Source organism: Gadus macrocephalus, chromosome 6 (genome assembly GCF_031168955.1).
Source record: "Gadus macrocephalus chromosome 6, ASM3116895v1".
Lineage (NCBI taxonomy): Eukaryota > Metazoa > Chordata > Actinopteri > Gadiformes > Gadidae > Gadus > Gadus macrocephalus.
Window position 1 is genome coordinate 26762371 of NC_082387.1, and position 10000 is coordinate 26772370.

The 10000-nt window shown below is 53.6% G+C and overlaps 1 protein-coding gene across 1 annotated transcript in view; it reads right to left on the reverse strand.

The window, feature by feature from the left end:
- Positions 1-3447: 3447 nt before the first annotated feature.
- Positions 3448-10000, reverse strand: part of tg (thyroglobulin) — a 30613-nt gene continuing 24060 nt past the window's right edge. Inside the window, exons 42-49 of the mRNA XM_060054256.1 lie at positions 9705-9904; positions 9116-9298; positions 8663-8824; positions 6452-6639; positions 5768-5872; positions 5535-5675; positions 4308-4501; positions 3448-3766 (exon numbers count right to left, since the gene is read on the reverse strand). Of these exons, the coding sequence (XP_059910239.1) occupies positions 3666-3766; positions 4308-4501; positions 5535-5675; positions 5768-5872; positions 6452-6639; positions 8663-8824; positions 9116-9298; positions 9705-9904 (1274 nt within the window). The 3' untranslated portion in view covers positions 3448-3665. The remainder of the gene's footprint in view (positions 3767-4307; positions 4502-5534; positions 5676-5767; positions 5873-6451; positions 6640-8662; positions 8825-9115; positions 9299-9704; positions 9905-10000) is intronic.

Below are 10000 nucleotides of genomic sequence, written 5' to 3' on the forward strand. Positions count from 1 at the left end.
TCTAGACTATGAAACCTGCTTAAAACACTCAGTTTACTAGCTAAATTCAATTAAACAATTCAATACAATACAAATATAAAGTAAAAACAAGTGTTATCTAGCGATCCGTTATCTGTATTATGTTTCAAGAACCCTCCTACGTCATTTGACGCGATGTCATTCTACGTCATGTTTTGCCCGTTTCGCGGGCAAAACATTTGTCATTTGACGCGATCGCCCTATCTGTATTATGTTATTTCGTCGTTTGGAAACATGTTTTCTGCATCGCGTCGTCTGTTGCCGGGCAGGTTGTCAGGATGTAAACAAACGATGACGTAGGCCGGTACAATTTTCGCCCCCGGTACAATTTTAACGTGACAGGGTCCCAAAATTTTGAGAATAATAACGGAAGAAATAACAATTGTTGAGTTGAACTTACAATTCATGCCTGAATAACTTCTTTTATGTAGCTAAAATTAAGTGTAAAAATAATAATAGTTTATTTAAATTTACTTTGAGGCATTATCCCACTGACTCAAACTAGTGACTGTTCTTTAGCTTGAGGCCAGCGTGAGCGACGCAGCGGCTCTGGAACGACCTCCATGCTACCGCCCGCCGCCAGGGGCCACGAGCAGGCGGTCAGGGCTGAGATGACCCCCAGGGGCCACAAGCAGGCGGTCAGGGCTGAGCAGACCCCCAGGGGCCACAAGCAGGCGGTCAGGGCTTAGTGGACCCCAGGGGCCACAAGCAGGCGGTCAGGGCTGAGTGGACCCCCAGGGGCCACAAGCAGGCGGTCAGGGCACTGGTCTGGGCCCATGAGAGATTCCAGCAGGATGAATTGAAGGCCTAATGAACCGCCTGACCCGAGATCAGTCATCCATGAATCATGTTTTCATTGTGATTAGTAAGGCGTAGCCCTTATGAATATACATCAACGTTATCAAATCGGTCGACTAATAAACCATCCATCCACGACGGGAACATTACACCCTCATTGGGTGTTGGTTCTTGATCAGCAGATTTGATTTGCTGGAAAAAAGCTGTGCATATTGTTGGTTGTTTTGTTGATTTAATACACATATGCAGAGAGAGAGAGAGAGAGAGAGAGAGATGGCAGAGAAAGAGCGATGAAGAGAGTGAGGGAGAGAGAGAGCAGAGAGAAGGAGCAGAGAGAGAGAGAGAGAAAAGGGGGGAGAGGAGAGAGAGAGAGAGTGTGAGAGAGAAAGACAGAGACAGAGAGGAGAGACAGTTAGCAGTTGTTATATGTACATATTGTTCTGATTTTCTCTTTTGTTTTTATGCATAATATTTGTAATACTGTAATGCTTTGGCAACACTGTTTGTTCACCACAATAGTCATGCCAATAAAGCTTTTTGAATTGAATTGAGAGCAGAGACAGAGACAGAGACAGAGACAGAGGGTGTGTTCGAAACCGCGTACTTGCTTACTACTCCTACTAACTATGACGTCAAATTGAGTAAGCGAGAACTTAGTAAGCGAGTTTAGGTTAGCGAGTAGTATCCGAATGTCTTCTACTTCCGGAAAGATTTTGAGTAAGCATCGCTAGCTTACTAGACGTACTAAACTGCCCCAGAATGCACTGCGTCTATTCAAAAGAACAGTGGAAGCAATGGCGCTAAACGGGGAGCCGCAGCAGCAGAGCTTTTAATAATTGTTTAACAATTGTTTTAACATATCACCGCAAATCCTTAGGTTGAAGGTGTACTGTGACGTTAAATGTGACGTTTATGTATTTATTTATAATGTTTATTAACGGCGCCCGGTCGGTAGGTTATTGACACATCATTTGATTCACGTCATCTGAGGTGGTTAAGTAAGGACGGTCTTCTGAACGTCGATTACTCAAATGGATTACTCAATCATTATTTAAGGATTCGAGAAGTAAGCCAAATATTTAGTAGGTAGTAAGCAGTAAGCAAGTAGGCGGTTTCGAACACACCCAGAGACAGAGACAAGGACAGAGGCAGGGGCAGGGACAGAGGGAGAGGGAGAGGGAGAGGGAGAGAGAGAGAGAGAGAGAGAGAGAGAGAGAGAGAGAGACAGGTTCAGAGTCTCTCCTGCATATGGAAGCTTTAGTTTGTTAAACTTGGAGACACAAGGTCAGACAGTGGAGGAGACGACGGAGGAGAGGACAGAGGAGATGACTGAGGAGACGGTGGAGGAGAGGACGGAGGAGAGGACGGAGGAGTCGTGGAGGAGAGTACAGAGGAGAGGACATAGGACAAGACGGAGGAGACGAAGGAGGAGGAGAGGAGAGGGACTGAGGCGGAGGAGGGAGAGGAGGAGAGAGGAGAGGAGGAGAGGGGGAGAGGAGAGGAGGAGAGGAGGAGAGGAGGAGAGGGGGTCTTACCCCAGGCGGCCAGGCCGAGCAGGAGGCAGAGGGTAACGAAGGTCCAGCGCATGGTGCTGCTCTGGAGACAAGGCACAATGTCTGCAGTGTGAGGCAGAGAGGGAGTGTGGGAGCCCGGGAGCCTTTCTCTATCCTAGAGAAAGACTCCTTTATCAGCAGGTCAGCGGGGGCGGGGCCAACAGGTGAGCCGCGGGGGGCGGGGGAAGGGGGCGGAGCCGGCCAGGTGATATCCTGCCTGGTGGGGAGGAGTGACAGACACACGGCCAACCAGACACAGAGAGATTATTGTTTGACAGCCGATAGAGTAAACACACAATGCTCTTGTGTTTCCCGGACAAGTGATTACGTGTCTTTATATCGGGAAGAAGGTGCATTAAGGGAAGGTAAACACTGCTTTACATTGCGGGTTGCGTGTGGCCTATTGTTGGCCGGCTGCCTGCCTCTTTACATGGAGATCGAACAGCCTGATTGGCTGATTGGCTGATTAGCTCTTTTCTTTGTCCTGTTCTCCAGACTCACTGGCTCGGGGATGCTCACACTTGTTCGGCTTGCGAGCTACTTCCCAAAGGAGTAGGTCAAAGTGATCTACTTACATTAAAAAAAACTGAAGATATATTTATTTATATATACTGAGGTGTACTCTGGTGACTTGCACTGAATGGAGTCAGCCAGGGTTGCATCGTCCGGACAGTAGCTGCTGGGAGATAGTCTCAAGCAGGCCTCCAAATGAACATCAGTGATGGTGGAACGGTATTTGGATTTACTAATCTTTATGTGGTAAACCGACTGGCATCAATTAGCAGAGCAGATAGTCCAGTAAAGGAGGTAGCACATTTTCTCAGGTTTGGCCTTTGCCTTTGTGAGTAAGTCCCAAAATTGTCCATGAGCTCTGGACTCAAGCTCAATATCAGCTTGTACCAAAATCACCTCCTCCACGGCAGACGAGTTCAGGTGAAGCAGTGGCACAGTGGCTCGACCTCAACATCCTCCCCAAAACGGAGAGCACATGAATAAAGTCATTGGCTCGGCCTCAAACTTTCAGTGAAAACTCCCGAACCCCTTTGTAGTGAGAAGTCAAACACAGAGGGCAGGGGAATAGGTTTGAAATGCTTTTTATTACGTGATTCAAAGGACAGTCTGTCAGTGAAGTGAGGCGTCTACTGTAGGACTGAGGCCGTAGCACACGAAAAACAGGAATCATGTGAACACCATCAGACTGGTTTAATGAATGAATGAATGAATGAATGAATGAATGATTTATGAGTAAAACGATCTGGAAGACGAGGCATCAGCGCGCTGCGGTGGCTGCGACGTTCAGTTATAGCCGTCCTTCTTGGTCTGCGATTGGCCGGAAGGCAAGGTCACAGAGAGGTTGGGGGTCAATGTGGCCTGGACTGACTCCGCCCCCAACTCCGCTGGAAGAGAAGGAGTGAAGAAGATGAGGGGGGGTAGTGATGAGGGGTGGGTAGTACATCTCTGGAGGTAGGCATGAAGCGGCAGGGGGGGGTCCTCAGCTGTAACGGGTCAGGGTCTAAAGGGGTCTTTAAGGTCTTATGGTCTCCTGGTCTTTAAGGGGTATTTAAGGGGTCTTTAAGGGTTCTTTAAGGTCTAATGGTCTCCTGGACTTTAAGGGGTCTTTAAGGGGTCTTTAAGGGTTCTTTAAGGTCTAATGTTCTCCTGGTCTCTAGTGGGTCCTGGTCTCTAAGGGGTCCTGGGTCAAGGGGGTCCGGGGTCTAAGGGGTCCTGGGTCTAGGGGGTCCTGGGTCTAGGGGGTCCTGGGTCTAGGGGGTCCGGGGTCTAGGGGGTCCGGGGTCTAGGGGGTCCTGGGTCTAGGGGGTCTCTAGGGGGTCCTGGGTCTAGGGGGTCCTGGTCTCTAGGGGGTCCTGGTCTAGGGGGTCCCTTGGTCTGGGGGGTCCTGGTCTAGGGGGTCCTGGTCTAGGGGGTCCGGGGGCTCACCGGTCTCTCCGTTGAGCAGGGGGACCAGCTCGGTCCAGAAGGAGCACTCTGCCCGGCGGAGCCCACGTTGCTGCGGGAGCCCGGGGCCCAGCTCCTTGTACTGAGGGGGGGCCGGGGACGGCAGCACGGGCCCCCACTGAGGCAGACCGGCTCCAGGGACCCGCCTGGACCCGGACTGGCCCCGGTTAGGATCACTGGAGGAGAGACACACAGCTGAACTCCTGACAGCAGCGCTCTAATCAAAGGGTTCATGGGGACTCTCGAAGGGGTATTATCACCGCCTCGCAGATGGAGGATCTATTTATTTCAATTCTCCAGTTTTGCGATCAATCAAAGTACAAATCATGATCAATGGAAACTGGCAGTCAGTAAACTATCTGCACCCTGTTGTGATGAAGCAGTCAGTAAACTATCTGTACCCTGTTGTGATGAAGCAGTCAGTAAACTATCTGTACCCTGTTGTGATGAAGCAGTCAGTAAACTATCTGTACGCTGTTGTGATGAAGCAGTCAGTAAACTATCTGTACCCTGTTGTGATGAAGCAGTCAGTAAACTATCTGTACCCTGTTGTGATGAAGCAGTCAGTAAACTATCTGTACCCTGTTGTGATGAAGCAGTCAGTAAACTATCTGTACCCTGTTGTGATGAAGCAGTCAGTAAACTATCTGTACCCTATTTGATGAAGCAGGCAGTCAACTATGTGTACCCCATTTGATGAAACAGCTGTCAGCTGTACCCTGTTGTGATGAAGCAGTCAGTAAACTATCTGTACCCCGTTTTGATGAAGCGGTCACTTAACTATCTGTACCCTATTGTGATGAAGCGGTCAGTAAACTATCCGTACCCTGTTTTGATGAAGCAGTCAGTAAACTAAGTGTTCCCTGATCTGATGAAGCAGTCAGTAAACTATCCGTGCCCTGTTCTGATGGAGCAGTCAGTAAACTATCCGTACCCTGTTCTGATGAAGCAGTCAGTCAACTATCCGTACCCTGTTCTGATGGAGCAGTCAGTAAACTATCCGTACCCTGTTCTGATGAAGCAGTCAGTCAACTATCCGTACCCTGTTCTGATGAAGCAGTCAGTAAGCAGTCAGTAAACTATGCGTACCCTGTTCTGATGAAACAGTCAGTATTAGTAAACTATGCGTACCCTGTTCTGATGAAGCAGTCAGTATTAGTAAACTATCTGTACCCTGTTCTGATGAAGCAGTCAGTAAACTATGCGTACCCTGTTTTGATGAAGTTCGCCACGTAGGTCATCAGGGCCAGAGAGAGGCGTCGTCCCTGGGAGCCGAATCTCTGAGAGCTGATTGGATGATGAGGAGTTCCGAAGGCAAGCTGAACGTCCAATGGCACTGCCCTGTCAGCGCTGGAGACAAACACACTCAGAACCAATCGCAGCATCGTGAGGACATCATGTGACCGGCTGGTCAGCCAGTAGGGGGCCAGGTGGGAGGTTACCTGTGGTGGACGCTGTCCTCAGGGAGGTGGTAGAGGAAGACGTTAGCCTTGTTGTTAGCCCAGTGGCTAGCCATCTGCTGGACGGGACACACGATGAACTGGTCTCTGGATGGGAGGACGAGAGTTAGCGTGACTTTATCTGACCGGGTCACTGTAACGATCTGCACCGCCCCTCAGTAGTAGGAGAGTTAGTTGTAGTTTGTAGTGATAGTGTTAGCTGTGGTTAGTACTTGTAGTGTTGGTTTTAGTTTGTGGTCTCCACCCGGTGGTAACTAGTGGTAGTGTTGGCTGTAGTTTGCATTAGGCTCCCCCTGGCGGTCACTAGTGGTAGTGCTGGCTGTAGTTTGCAGGAGGCTCCCCCTGGCGGTCACTAGTGGTAGTGTTGGCTGTAGTTTGCAGGAGGCTCCCCCTGGCGGTCACTAGTGGTAGTGTTGGCTGTAGTTTGCAGTAGGCTACCCCTGGCGGTCACTAGTGGTAGTGTTGGCTGTAGTTTGCAGTAGGCTCCCCCTGGCGGTCACTAGTGGTAGTGCTGGCTGTAGTTTGCAGTAGGCTCCCCCTGGCGGTCACTAGTGGTAGTGCTGGCTGTAGTTTGCAGTAGGCTCCCCCTGGCGGTCACTAGTGGTAGTGCTGGCTGTAGTTTGCAGTAGGCTCCCCCTGGCGGTCACTAGTGGTAGTGGTAACTACCTGGTGGCGTTGTTGAGCGCCCGGGACAGCAGGCTGTAGCCGGCCGGGGAGGCGGAGTGCTGGAGGCCGTAGAACCAGGAGGCGGCCTGCCTCACCCCCGCCCGGCTCCCCTCGCCCCCCAGGGAGCGGGTCAGCGCCGCGTAGAACGCCGTCTTAGCGTCTGCCGCGCCCGCCAGCGCCTGGAAGTCCTGCAGGGGCAGAGTGGCCGAAAAGTTAGCTAATTAGTCTCTGATCTAAGGAGTTAGCTAGGGACCGTCTGTGACCTAAGGGACCGTCTCTGACCTAAGGGACCGTCTGTGACCTAAGGGACCGTCTCTGACCTAAGGGACCGTCTCTGACCTAAGGGACCGTCTGTGACCTAAGGGGCCGTCTCTGACCTAAGGGACCGTCTCTGACCTAAGGGACCGTCTCTGACCTAAGGGGCCGTCTCTGACCTAAGGGACCGTCTCTGACCTAAGGGACCGTCTGTGACCTAAGGGACCGTCTCTGACCTAAGGGACCGTCTCTGACCTAAGGGACCGTCTGTGACCTAAGGGACCGTCTGTGACCTAAGGGACCGTCTCTGACCTAAGGGGCCGTCTCTGACGTAAGGGACCGTCTGTGACCTAAGGGACCGTCTCTGACCTAAGGGGCCGTCTCTGACGTAAGGGACCGTCTGTGACCTAAGGGACCGTCTCTGACCTAAGGGACCGTCTCTGACCTAAGGGACCGTCTGTGACCTAAGGGACCGTCTGTGACCTAAGGGACCGTCTCTGACCTAAGGGACCGTCTCTGACCTAAGGGACCGTCTGTGACCTAAGGGACCGTCTGTGACCTAAGGGACCGTCTGTGACCTAAGGGACCGTCTCTGACCTAAGGGACCGTCTGTGACCTAAGGGACCGTCTGTGACCTGAGGGACCGTCTGTGACCTGAGGGACCGTCTCTGATCTAAGGGACCGTCTGTGACCTGAGGGACCGTCTCTGACCTAAGGGGCCGTCTCTGACCTAAGGGGCCGTCTCTGACCTAAGGGGCCGTCTCTGACCTAAGGGACCGTCTCTGACCTAAGGGACCGTCTCTGACCTAAGGGACCGTCTCTGACCTAAGGGACCGTCTCTGACCTAAGGGACCGTCTGTGACCTAAGGGACCGTCTCTGACCTAAGGGACCGTCTCTGACCTAAGGGACCGTCTGTGACCTAAGGGGCCGTCTCTGACCTAAGGGACCGTCTGTGACCTAAGGGACCGTCTGTGACCTAAGGGACCGTCTGTGACCTAAGGGACCGTCTCTGACCTAAGGGGCCGTCTGTGACCTAAGGGACCGTCTCTGACCTAAGGGACCGTCTGTGACCTAAGGGGCCGTCTCTGACCTAAGGGACCGTCTCTGACCTAAGGGACCGTCTGTGACCTAAGGGACCGTCTGTGACCTAAGGGACCGTCTGTGACCTAAGGGACCGTCTGTGACCTAAGGGGCCGTCTCTGACCTAAGGGACCGTCTGTGACCTAAGGGACCGTCTGTGACCTAAGGGACCGTCTGTGACCTAAGGGACCGTCTCTGACCTAAGGGGCCGTCTGTGACCTAAGGGACCGTCTCTGACCTAAGGGACCGTCTGTGACCTAAGGGGCCGTCTCTGACCTAAGGGACCGTCTCTGACCTAAGGGACCGTCTGTGACCTAAGGGACCGTCTGTGACCTAAGGGACCGTCTGTGACCTAAGGGACCGTCTCTGACCTAAGGGGCCGTCTCTGACCTAAGGGGCCGTCTCTGACCTAAGGGGCCGTCTGTGACCTAAGGGGCCGTCTCTGACCTAAGGGGCCGTCTGTGACCTAAGGGACCGTCTCTGACCTAAGGGACCGTCTGTGACCTAAGGGGCCGTCTCTGACCTAAGGGACCGTCTCTGACCTAAGGGACCGTCTGTGACCTAAGGGACCGTCTGTGACCTAAGGGACCATCTGTGACCTAAGGGACCGTCTCTGACCTAAGGGACCGTCTGTGACCTAAGGGGCCGTGTCTGATCTAAGGGGCCGTCTCTGACCTAAGGGACCGTCTCTGACCTAAGGGGCCGTCTCTGATCTAAGGGACCGTCTCTGACCTAAGGGGCCGTCACTGACCTAAGGGGCCGTCTCTGACCTAAGGGGCCGTCTCTGACCTAAGGGGCCGTCTCTGATCTAAGGGGCCGTGTCTGACCTAAGAGGCCGTCTCTGACCTAAGGGGCCGTGTCTGATCTAAGGGGACCTTGATCTTGGCCGCTCGGCGGATGAGGCCGTCCTCTGCTGATGTGCCCATGAGCAGAGGCAGCCTGTGGGCGGGGGAGCGTCCGATTGGCTGTCTGACGGACGACAGCACGCCGTCCGAGACCGGAGACCACGCCTGGAAGGGCCCGCTGGCGGCCAGGAGCTGGAACACACACACACACACGCACGCACGCACGCACGCACACACACACACACGCACACACACACACACGCACGCACGCACGCACGCACGCACGCACGCACGCACGCACGCACGCACGCACGCACGCACACACACACACACACACGCGCACACACACACACACACACACACACAAACACACAAACACACACCTCTTAGTATGAACCGTGGATGTGCTTTGTGGGAGAACCTCAATGATGTATACTAAGACAATATGCTCATGAAGTCATACACCAATAGCATGATCAGCACCTTTGTCTGGGCGGCGTTCAGAGTGTGCACTGGGGTCTGTCGGAGGCAGGCGGCCATCTTGTCCTCGTCGGCGGGGCTGCTGGGGTCGGAGGTCGGGCAGCCCAGCTGGGAGGCCAGCTCCGCGGCCTGGGCCTGGGCTGCCGAGGACGACTGGAGCGCTGCTGGGGAGAAGAGCGACCCGCCCTGCGACGGAACCCCAGCGTTAATGTCCACCTCGTTAACCTCGTTAGCCTTGTTATCACTCACCTCATTAACCTCGTTATCACTGACATCATTTACCTCATCACCGGCATCATAATCATCATCATCACCATCACAATCATTACCTTCATCATCATCATCGACATCATCATCCTGACAATATTGTGTCAACAGCTCAGGACTGTTGCTGTAGTTACCACAGGGAAGGAGTCAGGAGGCCCGGGAGCAGATATGGAGGGAGCAAAAGGAGGAGGAGGAGGAGGAGGAGGAGCAAGAGGAGGACGAGGAGGAGGAGGAGGAGGAAGAGGAGGAGGAGGCGGAGGAGGAGGAGCAAGAGGAGGAGGAGGAGGAGGAGGAGGAAGAGGAGGAGGAGAGGAGGAGTTCTCACCATGAGCATCATGCGTTGGAACAGAGGCGGAGAGGAAGAGGAGGAGAGGAGATGAAGGGCGGTGATGTCTGCCCCCCGTCGCTCCGCCCCCACCGTCACCCTCCGGCTGGCCCCGCCCACCAGGGCGATGTGGGCGGAGACCCAGCGCAGCGCCGCCGCCTGGTCCAGCATCCCGTAGTTACCAGGGAGACCAGAAGAGCCTGCGGACGGATGGATGGACAGGCCGCCATTAAGTGTGTGTGCGTGTGTGTGTGTGTGTGTGTGTGCGTTGCGTGCGTGCGTGCGTGCGTGCGTGT